General features: G+C 36.1%; 1 protein-coding gene across 4 annotated transcripts in view; it reads left to right on the top strand.

Annotated features, from left to right (window-relative positions):
* The window catches only part of FAR2 (fatty acyl-CoA reductase 2), a 188,938-nt gene that overhangs the window by 141,094 nt on the left and 34,243 nt on the right, over positions 1-13,601 (top strand). For all 4 annotated transcript variants that reach the window (XM_033222537.1, XM_033222538.1, XM_033222539.1 and 1 more), the window contains one exon: positions 11,209-11,384. In XM_033222537.1, coding sequence (XP_033078428.1) covers positions 11,209-11,384 — 176 coding nt within the window. The remainder of the gene's footprint in view (positions 1-11,208; positions 11,385-13,601) is intronic.

Raw genomic sequence — 13,601 nt, 5'->3', positions numbered from 1 at the left:
TGGCCACAGAGAACTAGAACTGAAGAATCAGGAGAGAAGATTACTTTTCTTTCTTATTACTAAGTTTCTTATTTTCAGAGCACTTAAAGGGACATATCAATGGGGGGAAAGTATATGAATTAATGGCAAGATTCTTGAGGACTTTCTCACAAAGACAATTAAGGTGTCACTGTAAGAAAACAACCAGAGACACCACAAATAATGTATATTTTTATTATAGTATTACTTATAGTAAACTTGGATCCAATTTCAATGTTCCACAATAGAGGAATGACTAAATAAACAACAATACATACAAGTGTTAGACAAGTATTCAGGCATTAAAAATCATGTTTTATAAAACAGTAAATGACACGAAAAGGCTTGTAATATATTGGTGCAAGAACAGATGAAAAACTATATTCAGTATAATCTCAACTATTAGCCCTAAATGTTGATGTGATCTTGGATTACGTTTTTTTGCATTTTCAAATTTTCAAATGAGAATTGTGATTATGCTACTTCTATAATGAGGAAAAATTACCCTCTATAACAGTGAAAAAATAACAACCATAATCTTCTATCTTACACGTTTTCCAAATACAATGAACACATTAAACTTTTACAGTGGAAGAAAAGAAACACCTATCTTGTAAAGTAGCAAATAAATCAGAATGAGGCAGAAATCAATCATGAATTTACAAAATTATGTCATCAAGTATAAGTTCTATTCATTTTTAGTTTTGAAATTATTTATCAAAATTAAATAGTTTGACTTATTGTTATTAGAAATGTGATTTTTAAGTATTTAACATTGCTTTTGCTTTTTAAAAAATTATTTTCTAGTTTTTCATACAATCTGAGGAGCTGCTAGGGAAATTTCGCACACCAAATTTCATGTGTTGAAATGTGAACATGCTCACCACAGACCAAGGGTCTCCAAGCTACTGTTTCATCTCTTACTTATGGAAAATATGCTCATGTAATTATGAACCAATCAGCTTTTCATTGTGTGAAAAGCAACGTAGATAGTGAAATTGGTATTTTAGCTTTATTGTTGTCTTAAATACATCTTGGCTTAAAAAATCATGGATGACTTTTCCCCACTGTACCAGAGAATGAGTTGCAAATAAATAATTCAATAGTAAAGTTGAAAGAAACGTTGAAAGCACTTTGAGTTTCCTACTGTCTTATCAATATGTTTCTTTTTACAACAACCATGTCCCATGTATATCTGTTTAGGATCTTAAGTTGCTAATAATCTACTCTGAATAATTCCTTAAGAAAACGTTAAAACGACAGTATCTATACCAAGGGAATAAAACCCTTGTTTTTTCTTTGAATAAAGTAGTAGAAACTATTAAAACGGATGTAGCTACTTAAGAATGAGTGCAAGCTCAGACACTGAAAAATGTATCATTGAGATAATACCAAAAATGGTCAACCTTTTCCTGTTAAGTTATAGTAAAGTATATAGTACGAGTACTTAGTATATTAGAGAAGAGTTAGAATGAGATTGTACCAGGTTCAGAATTCGTCATCCGAGAAGACCAGACAAAATTCAAGGTTTTTAGAGAGGGATTATCCTGAATGATATCACCAGTAAGTGGGTTTATAAACAAAGACAGAGCTTGGCAGGTTGCACTGGATCCTTCAAACCAGTTTCTCTGGAAAAATGTGAATTACTCAATAAACCCTCAGTTGCCACTGAGATAAATCAACTTTGAAATACAGCAGAGAACTCTGGGTGATAAATCACGCAGGGTTACACACTGGGTCTACAGTTCACAGAACATGATTAGATTTAAGACAATAGAAGATAGGGACATTTTATGAACTAGTTTATTGAATCCTTTTGAGACTATCACTGTGTGGCAGTTCCTAGAAGGCTTAGATAAATTAACCTTTAAGAGGTAAACAAATTAACTTTGAACTAAGAAAACAACAAAACAACAAACTTTGAATTAGGAAACATCTGCAAAGAAAAGCCCAAGAATTAAAGAAGCACACAGTAGAAGTGTTAATTTTATAAGTTTCTTGTTAATTTTCAGACTCTTTTGTAGGGGAAAAAAAAATGTGTTCATGCTTGCCCCAGGCTTCACTGTATAAAACCTGCTTGTTCTCAACTTCCAAAAATGAATTTCTGATTGACATTAATAATTCTGTCAAATCTCTATATAAGGCAAAGGCAATTGGAAACATTTGCATTCAAAGTGCCAAAATTGGAAATACTTGCATTTAAACTTTCAAAGCCAGTTGTGTTCCATTACTGTTTTTGTTTGTTCATTTGTTTTCCCCCTGAGAACTGAGAAACTATCCCACAAAATGCAAGAGGCCTCTAGTGTAAGTAGTTTCCAGTTTTCCTGTTACTCAAGTCAGATCAGCTAAAGGATATTCAACCTCTCCCCTGCAGGCCATTTACTTTCTTTTTTTTTTTTTTTTTTGAGACAGAGTCTCTCTCTCTATCGCCCGGGCTGGAGTGCAGTGGCCGAATCTCAGCTCACTGCAAGCTCCACCTCCCGGGTTTACGCCATTCTCCTGCCTCAGCCTCCCCGAGTAGCTGGGACTACAGGCGCCCGCCACCTCGCCCGGCTAGTTTTTTGTATTTTTTAGTAGAGACGGGGTTTCACCATGTTAGCCAGGATGGTCTTGATCTCCTGACCTCGTGATCCGCCCATCTCGGCCTCCCAAAGTACTGGGATTACAGGCTTGAGCCACCGTGCCCGGCCCATTTACTTTCAAGAAGGAAGAGAGGAAGGGAGGAAGAAAGGAAAAAATCTCCTCCAATCATATCAAGTCTTTTTCTTAAAAGCTTCAAATTAGCCAGGCTTGGTGGTTCACACCTGTAATCCCAGCACTTTGGGAGGCTGAGGTGGGCGGATCACAAGGTCAGCAGATCAAGACCCTCCTGGCCAATATGGTGAAACTCTGTCTCTACCAAAAATACAAAAATTAGCTAGGTGTGGTGGCATGCACCTGTAGCCCCAGCTACTGGGGAGGCTGAGGCAGGAGAATCACTTGAACCTGGGAGGCGGAGGTTGGAGTGAGCCGAGATCAAAAAGTTACCAAGCCATGAGGTTCAACATGATTTTGGCATACATTCTGTTTTTAGAAGCATCTGGATCACAGGATAGAATCAGAAACGTTGGCATGACCCAACACACACACACACACACACACACACACACACACACCAGACAAACAAAAAAACACAGCTTTCTGATCAGCAGTTTTTGGAAATGGAATATTGCTGTGGAAGTGGAAAGGGGATTTTCCTGTTATTAGGGACGTACAAAATGGTAGGCACTAACACAAACATCTGACTTTCATTACACAAATCCTCAGAAATCTCTGCAGTATGCCTGTTCCTACAGCACAGATGAGATATTAATTCACTATGGTTGTCATCTGTCCAAGGTTATGTAATTTGTGCCAAGTGATACAGCAAAATTGGAATGCCGGTCTCTCATCTTTAAGTCCATAGTTTCCCTCCTGTACTGCATTGCCTCCCCTAGGAAATTTCTTCCTTGATGACAATATCATAAGGGAAGTGAAACTATTGCTTGCCACTTCTGAGTTAGTATCAGCGTTTTTTCCATCCTCCAGCATGGATAATGCAGAGATGCCACCAATTCTGTTGTTGAGTAGAAATAATCTTAAGTTCGGTCTCCATCTTCCTAGCTACCCTAGCTCTTTTCCTGTCCAGATGCAAGAAAGAATTCTCAAAGAATTGTGAAATTGACCTTTGGTGTGGGGGAAAAAAAAAGCATAACAAGATGATGAATCAAACACTGTGCTGCCTTTAGCATTTATTATAGAATATTATGTAAAGTGAACTAAAATTTTGTTAAATGCAAAATTGTCTTTAAGAACAGCATAATATATGCTTAGTTCTCTAAGATCACAGAATAAGATAGTCAGATGGTTGGCATTTTAGATAAACATGCAAAAACACGATGACGCAGAGAGGTAAGTAATTTGCCCCAGTCACATAGCAAATCAATGGCAGAATCAGAATTCAAATACAGTCCTTCGTAACTCCCAAGAGTCTGAGCTCTTTCCAGTACACCAATGGTTCTCAACTTCAGAGTATATCAGAATTACTAGAGAGCATATCAAAGAAAAGATAGACGCCCAAGCTTGGAGTAATAACTGTTGAATGAGAATCTTCAGGGTCGGGACATAGGTTTGTTTGTTTGAGCAACTTCCTGGGCAATCCTAACAGCCATACTACTACACCATGCTGCCTTATGGAGTTATAGAAATGTTCTTGCTAAAGCATTAGAAACTTTTGGATTAATCCTTCACATCTTATGAGAGTTACTAGTGAACTAGCAACAATTTTAACATTTTGTGAATTTTTGTTAATCTGTACATTGGATATAATGGTTTTTGCTTAAATTAAGGTAATTATTTGTGTTTAATTGTTTTCAACTTAGAGCTAATTTGCAGAATTCATTGATTTGTTTTTACTCAGCACTGTAAAAATTCTCTTAAAAATGTTAGTGTCTCTTTCACCTTGGGACACCAAATATTCCATAGAGATTGCCCCTTAGTTTAAGCAAACTTACTCATTTATTTTCCAAAAAAAATTAAGCAAATCTTGGTGGGTTCTTGGGACTAAATAATATAGTTATTTTTGAAGAGAAAGACAGTAAAATGAATAAAGATCAAAGATTCTCATGATTAGAAAATATTTGATTTCCTTCAAGGAGCCCTGGGAAGTAGAGGTCAAATCTCCTGTGGATACTTCCAAAATGAGGTCATGTGGCTAAGTAGTTGATTGTGAGAAACCATGTTAAAGGCCTCTGAATTGTTTCAAAAGCATTATATAAATGTAATGCCCCCATCCCAATTCCTACTTCTAATAAAAATGCAGTCTTGGTGTCTGACTACAGAAGTCATACCCAAGGAGTTTATTTAAACCAGAGAAGTTTTTTTTTCTGGTTTTCTCTTTCAGCTGAATTTTCTTACTTAGAGTTTGCAGTTTCTCTCTTGCCTCTGGGCTACAAGTAACTATTCATATAATTAGAATAGTATCTCATATTTAAAAACAAATTAAGGAGAGACATACTTGCCTGTGTAACGTTAAATCAATGAAACACTCCCAAAGTTTCCAGTTTGAAATGCTTAGATCACCTTTCAGCTGTATCTTTCAGTGACCACAGAAATGTGTCCTACTCTTGTAAAGAACAAGGTTTCCTAAAATGGATAAACAGTAATCCTTCTGCTTGAGTTTTGATGATGGTGAGCAGCTTTTCAACTATCTACTTCTCAGTCTTGTGCCATCAAGTAGAGAATATGAGTTTAAGCAATGAGAAGAAACAGGATAAGCTCTTAGAATTTAAAATAATTGTATTGTTCTTTATTGGTGGGCTTTCAATGAAATTTCTGACACTATGTTTTTTCTTTACTCATTTTGATTTTATCTATTTTTCTTACTTTAATATCTCACATTAGCAACAAACACACCAAAAAACATTTTTTTAGAAGAGCTGGTGCTTATCCAGGATCCATTTGTACCATTTCATCTTGTCCCTTCAGTCTTGTCATTATTATAAAAATAGAGGGTCTGCGATAAAAACTGGAGAAATCACATTACTTCAAACTCCCACTGGCAGTTAATATAGAGAACTCAGGAAACACTTTGTGTCCTCATTTAGGAGTCACTATCTGCTATCTCTCATCACAGTCATACAAACTTCAGGAATCAGGCTTCCATTCTATTGTTGTAACAGTTCTGTTACTGATCTTACAGGAATTAATTTTAATTCAATAAGCAAACTTTGGGTCTTTTCAATGAATGGCGTACTGTCAAGCATGAAGAGATGAATAAGAATCAAGGAGTTTACAAAGGAATTTTTTAAAAAAGTAATACCCTTTAAAGTAGCCACACATAAAATTAAATACTTAGGAATTAACTTGACCAGAGAAGTGAAAGATCTCTATAATGAAAACTATAAAATACTGATGAATGAAATTGAAGAAGACATCAAAAACTAGAAAAGTATTCCATGTTCATGGATTAGAAGAATCAATATTGTTAAAATGTCCATACTACCACCCAAAGCAATATACAGATTCAATGTAATTCTATCAAAATATCAATAACATTATTCATAAAAATAGAAAAAAAAATCCTAAAATTTACATGGAACCACAAAAGACTGAGAATAGCCAAAGCTAACCTGAGCAAAAAAGAATAAAATTGGAGGAATCACATTACTTGACTTCAAATTATACTACAAAGCTATGGTAACCAAAATAATGTGCTACTGGCATAAAAACAGACACAGAGACCAATAGAACAGAATAGAGAACTCAGAAACAAATCCACACTCCTACAGTGAACTCTTTTGACAAAGGTGCCAAGAACATATACTGATGTAAAGACAGCCTCATCAGTAAATGGTGTTGGGAAAACTGGATATCCATATACAGCAGAATGAAACTAGACCCCTATCTCCCGCCATATACAAAAATCAAATCAAAGTGGATTAAAGAGTTAAATCTAAGACTTCAAACTATGAAACTACTACAAGAAAACATTTAGGAAACTCTCCAGGACATTGGTCTGGGCAAAAATTTATTGAGCAATACCCCACAAGCACAGGCTACCAAAGCAAGAAGGGACAAACGGGATCACATCAAGTTAAAAAGCTGCTACACAGCAGAGGATACAATTAAAAAAGTGAAGAGACAAGCCACAGGATAGGGGAAATATTTGCAAACAACCTATCTGATAAAGGATTAATAACCAGAATATATAAGGAGCTCAAACAACTATATAGTAAAAAGTATAAAAATCCGATCAAAAAATGAGCAAAATATTTGAATAACCATATCTCAAAAGAAGACATACAAATGACAAACAGGCATATAAAAAGGTGCTCAACATCACTGATCATCAGAGACATGCAAATCAAAACTACAATGAAATATTATTTCATCCCAGTTAAAATGGCCTATATCCAAAAGATAACAAATGCTGTCAATGATGTGGAGAAAAAGTAACCCTCATATGCTGTTGGTGGGAATGTAAATTAGAACAACCACTATGGAGAACAGTTTGCATGTTCCTCAAAAAACAGTAGAAATACCATATGGGCCAGGTGCCGTGGCTCACGCCTGTAATCCCAGCGCTTTGGGAGGCCGAGGTGGGTGGATCACTGGAGGTCAGGAGTTCAAGATCAGCCTGGCCAATGTAGCGAAATCCTGTCTCTACTAAAAATACACAAATTAGCCAGGCATGTTGGCACATGCTTGTAATCCCAGCTACTCAGGAGGCTGAGACAAGAGAATTACTTGAACTTGGGAGGTGAAGGTTGGAGTGAACCAAGATCGTGCTACTGCCCTCCAGCCTGAGTGACAGAGTGAGACTCTGACAAAAAACAAAAAACAACAAAAGAAGAAATACTGTATGATCCAGCAGTCCCACTGCAAGGTATATACCCAAAAGAAAGGCAATCAGTATATCAAAGAGATATCTGCACTCCCATGTTTGTTGCAGTACTGCTCACAATAGCTAAGATTTGGAAGCCACCTAAGTGTCCATCAACAGATGAATGGATAAAGAAAATGTGGTGCATATACACAATGGAGTATTACTCAGCTATCAAAAAGAATGGGATTCAACAACATGGATGGAACTGGAGGTCATTAGGCCAAGTGAAATGAACCAGGCACAGAAAGACAAACATTGCATGTTTTCACTTATTTGTCAGATACAAAAATCAAAACAATTGAACTCATGGACATAAAAATTAGAAGGATGATTACCAGAGGCTGGGAAGGCAAGTGGGAGGGGAGAGATGAGAATGGTAAAGGGTGACAAAAAATAAAAGAATTAATAAGACCTACTATTTGATAGCACAATCGGATGACTATAGTCAATAATAATGGTACATTTTAAAATAATGTAAAGAGTATAATTGGATTGCTTGTAATTCAAAGATAAATGCTTGAAGGGATAGATACCCCCTTCTCTATGATGTGTCTATTTCATATTGTGTACCTGTATAAAAACATCTCATGTACCCCATATATATATATACCTACTATATACCCACAAAAATTTTTAAAAATTAGAAAGGGTTTCCCTACAAAAGAAAAAAAGAATCAAGGAGTTTACAAACTAGAGGGGGAAATATAAGCCCTGAATTTAAGAACAGACATGAATTTTTCAGAGTCAGTGTTTCCCAATTATGGTACCTGGACCAACAGATCCACCTGCGGAGGTGGTTAAGAAATATAGTTTCCTGGGTTACACACAAAACTACTGAGCCAGGATCTCTGAGGATGGAATAAAGAAATAATTTTTAACCAGGTTCCTTGATTCTTCATGCTTACAGTTTGCAAGCTACTGATGTGAAGATTGCTCTGGGCAGTTATAAAGGAAAATGAGTCATATGCAGTCATTCATCGGCCGTTGTCCGTGTTAGCACTCTAAATGGAGAAATTCTCATCATTTGTATGTCTTAAAAACAATTAGGGGACTTGGCATGAAATATAGATTCCTGGGTGTGCCCTAGTAATTTCTTATTTAGTGGGTATGGGATAGGACCCAGGAATATACATTTTAATTATGCTACTAGTGATTCCAATGCAGTTCACTTTGTGTATGGTGTTATGAAAAGACCAAAACCACTGACTGACCTGTTGGATTGCAGTTGGCTGCCATCTCTGTCACTCTATTCAGGATGTGGCACTATTAAAGAGTATTATTTCAGGAGCTATAGCAGTATGGTGACATTTCTGACAGGGCAAGTCCTATTATTAAGCAAGGCTAATGTAGTAAAATGGAATCCTCATTTAGCACTGTGGTTTGAATTGATGCAGCCAATTCATTGATTTATTTCAATGGAACATTATCAACTACTATCTAAATCAGAAAACTCAGACTTTTAAAAAACTGTACTATGTTCATTCAGATATGCATTCTTGATTGAAAATACAATTCAATAGATACAACACAGATTGGAACATTATTTCCTAAAATTGTAATGATCTCATGAAAAGCAATGCAAATATGAGATCTTGGTGCTGTTCAACATTGCACAGGTTGTCTGAAAGTATAATATGGAATAGCAGTATATTCTGTCTTTTAAAGTCATAAAAACCAAAGGCAAAAGAAAATCTAAATATGACAACTTACATCATATGTAAGGAACTCCATTGTGAGATGGGTGGATGCTGAAACCATCTCCTACTTCTTGCTCTCTGGTAGTCAGAAGTCTTCACAGGCCAAAGTGAAAGAATCCACAGAACCCTAAGTAAATTTCTAGTGACTATCATGTAGAATACATAAAATATATCATGTAGACTCAAAAAGAGTCTTCTCCAAATTAGTTATCAAAAAAGAAAATTATAAAAATTTTAGATAAGCTTATCCAAAACTATTCAACATGTTTGTTGTACAATTAATGTTAACTATCAAGAAGGAAAACATCTGACTCTAGAAAAAAACATTTAGCATGTTTATGATTGATTAATATTAGAAAAACTATTAAAGATCTTTCTGGAAGAGTCAGAATGACCTCTTTGTTGAGAATGTGCCCAGGACACTTTAGCAACCTTATCAATCCCAGATGTCAAAAGCACTGAGGACTGACCTAACTTACAAATTATTTTCAGAATTGCAGTAACACACCACTGAAAAGACTGCCCCTACAGTGCAGAAAAATGGTAGACAGAATTGAAGTATGTTAACGTGACAGATCAATATGGGGATTTCATCCCTTTTCTAGACATCTTCATTAAATCCTCAGAATGGCTTCTGAACATGCTCTTGTCTAATTCAAATGAGACATGGTTTCTCTGACTACCTGAGATCAACTTTTTATTACTCAATAAAAACAGCCTGGGGTATATCTCTAATAATCCTGTGACTAAGGATCAAGGAATAGGTAAAAATACTGTTTGGGGGTTAAGGGAGAGAAGAGGACTGTCTCTTTTACTATATTATGATTAAAACCACAGGCTAATTTTCTCTGCTCTTAAATTTTCTAAACATTTAGCTTTGCTTTTTGTTTTCTCACTGTTAGTATGCCACACCAACACTAAGTAAAATTCCATTTAATCAAAATAGGTTGGAACCAAGATCATTTTATTAAAATCATATTTCTTGAGAATATGGGAAATGCCAATTTAATCTAAGAATTTCTGTGTAGAGGGGAAAGTACTGAATCTATTCTATCTGAATAAGTGTAACTAGAGCTAAAATGGCCAGTGCTCTTCCTTTTTTCCATTATGAATAAATTAGAATATTTTAAAAATCAATTAATATCCCATAAAAAATACATGAGCTCATGTACTTACTAGACAATAATTGCCATTTATATTAGAATGAGATTACATAACATTTTTATATGTTTCACCTATTACAAATTTGCTTCATTTGTTATTTGTTATTTTCTAATTATGTTTGTGCTGCTAAGATATTTTGTTAGTTTGGTTCAGTTAACCAAGCTGTTGGTAATTTTGCTTGTAATTTGTAAAGGCTTTGTAGAGACTGGTAATTTTTTACTGGAAACACTTATTCTCAGTCAAAAATGGAAACTATTACCATATGTAAATATAAAGCTGGCTTAAAGGGGAAAAGAGTATAAAGGCAGGATGTGGATGACTTACTTTCACTTTTTCACCCTGCAGGAAAAGCTCAAAATGCGCACCTTACTGATTATTGGAACTGATTTTTCAAACGTTTCTCACATGAAATGTAGCAGGAATTACACTAAACTGGCTGAATTGTATGAAATAAAGCAGATGGTTCTTGAGGAAACTTTTTTGTTTTTTTTTTTTTTTTTTTTTTTTTGAGACAGGGTCTTGCTCTGTCACCCAGACTGGAATGCAGTGTTGCAATCAAGGCTCACTGCAGCCTCGACCACTTGGGATCAAGGGATCCTCCCACCTCAGCCTCCCAAGTAGCTGGGACTACAGGCACACACCACCATGCCTGGCTAATTTTTTGTGTTTTTAGTAGAAACAGGTTTTTACTATGTTGCCCAGGCTAGTGTCAAACTCCTGGGCTCAAGTGATCTTCCTACTTTGGCTTCCCAAAGTGTTGAGATTACAGGCATGAGCCGCCACACCCAGCCAGATGTCTTCTTTAAGTAATATTATTACAACTAAAACCAGTTTTTGAGTATAATTAAACAGGTTGTTGTAAACAAGAACAATGTGATAAAGATGATGCTACTTTTTGTATATTGATCTATATTTATGTTTCAGCTATTTGAGAAAGTCAAAGAAGTTTGTCCAAATGTGCATGAGAAGATCAGAGCTATTTATGCAGATCTCAGTCAGAATGACTTTGCCATCAGCAAAGAGGACATGCAGGAGCTTCTCTCCTGTACAAACGTAATCTTTCACTGTGCAGCCACTGTACGCTTTGATGACACTCTCAGGTACATTCCCATTTCCCTCTCATGGCTTGTATACATTTGTGTGCATGTAAATTTCTTCATAGTTTCTGTAAAGAAAAAAAAAAAAAAAGAAATACACTCTCAACAACAACAAAAAAAACATACAAAGAAGCAAAACTCCTCCAAAATCCCACCATCTAGAAACAACCATTTACTATTGTGGAGAACATTCACTCCAATTTTTCTTTATGTATCTATGATTACATAAGTGTATGTTCAATTTTACTGGAAGAAAATGGCATCCTAGCGAGGATGATATTTTGCAACCTGCTCAGTTATATTTTTTGATATCTATCATTGTCTTGTCGATAAATGTTCTATTATAATTTGTAATGATTACATGACATTCCATTGCACATATGTATAATATATTAAACCAGTTCTATGTCGGTGGACATTTAGATTGTTTTAATTTTTCACTATTATAAACAACACTGCAGTGAACATCTGTGTGCATGTATATTTTTCACCCCTTTGTGTGCTCTTCTTGAGATAAATTCCTAGAAATACAATTATCAGATACATATCAGATGTACCCAGGTTATGAACAGTTTGCATTTTCACACATAATGCTAAATTGCTCTCCAAAAATGTGGTGTCTGCTTACACTGTCTCTGTGCACATGAATGCTCATTTTAACAGTCACAAAATAATACTATAATTTTAAAATTATTTTTAATTTTGCTAATAGGATAACGGAAATGGTAGCACATGTTCTGATTTGTATTTCTTTGATGATTACAAACGCCAATGATATTTAAATGCTTATAGGCATTTTGTTCTTTGTGAAATGCCTATTCATGCTCTTTGCTTTCTTTGCCTATATTTCTTTTCTTTTCTTTTCTTTTCTTTTTTTTTTTTCTGAGACCGAGTCTTGCTCTGTTGCCCAGGCTGGAGTGCAGTGGCGTGATCTCAGTTCACTGCAAGCTCCACCTCCCGGGTTCACGCCATTCTCCTACCTCAGCCTCCTGCATAGCTGGGACTACAGGTGCCCGCCACCATGCCCAGATAGTTTTTTGCATTTTTAGTAGAGACAGTGTTTCACCATGGTAGCCAGGATGGTCTCGATTTCCTGACCTCGTGATCCGCCAGCCTCGGCCTCCCAAAGTGCTGGGATTACAGGCGTGAGCCACTGCGCCCGGCCCTGAGCCACTGCGCCTGGCCCACCTATTTTTCTATTGAAACATTTTTTCTTATTAATATTAAGACTTCTTGAAAGTTTCAGCATAGTCTTTTATTTTTTATTTTTTATTTTTTTGAGACAGAGTTTCGCTCTTGTTGCCTAGGTTGGAGTGCAATGGCAGGATCTTGGCTCACTACAACCTCTGCCTCCTGGGTTCAAGCGATTCTCCTGCCTCAGCCTCCTGAGTAGTTGGGATTATGGGTGCCCGCCACCACGCCCGGCTAATACTTTTGTATTTTTAGTAGAGACGGGGTTTCATCATGTTGGCCAGGCTGGTCTCGAACTCCTGACCTCAGGTAATCCACCCGCTTTGGCTTCCCAAGTGCTGGTATTACAGGCGTGAGCCACTGCGCCCGGCCGTTAAACTCTTCATCTTTTATAAGGCTCAAACTATTTTAACAATTTATCAAATGTCTTTCAAGTCTATTATTTATGCAGTTATTTATAATTTCCCCTAGTATTTTTATGGTTTCATTTTCACATTTAGATATTTGATCCATTTATAAAGCATTTACCTAGAAAGAGGAGTACAGGAAAATTCTGTAAGAAGAGTGATGCAGATGTGAAAGTAAAGCAGCTTTATTTTTTTGTGTGTGCTATATGGTTACTTTTAAACAATATTTGTTAAATATTTTTACTCTTTATCTGATATAAAGCTCTGAAACTAAATTTCAGTTTTTAAACTATTTTGTTACATTAAATCAGGCTTTCACTGCCAGTACTGTCTCATTTTAATTGCCGTAATTTTTATTATATTAGAGCAAGTATACTCAACAGCACTCTATTTTTTTTTTTTTTTTTTGAGTGGAGTCTCGCTCTGTTGCCCAGGCTGGAGTGCAGTGGCACGATCTCCGCTCACTTTAACCTTCACCTCCTAAGTTCAAGTGATTCTCTTGCCTCAGCCTCCCGTGTAGCTGGGACTACAGGCATGCACCACCATGCCCAGATAATTTTTGTATTTTTGGTAGAGACAGGGTTTCACAATCATGGCCAGGCTGGTCTCGAACTCCCGACCT

Source organism: Trachypithecus francoisi, unplaced genomic scaffold (genome assembly GCF_009764315.1).
Source record: "Trachypithecus francoisi isolate TF-2019V2 unplaced genomic scaffold, Tfra_2.0 Lachesis_group11, whole genome shotgun sequence".
Lineage (NCBI taxonomy): Eukaryota > Metazoa > Chordata > Mammalia > Primates > Cercopithecidae > Trachypithecus > Trachypithecus francoisi.
Note: the sequence above shows the minus strand (reverse complement) of the source record. Positions and strands in the feature narration are given on the sequence as shown.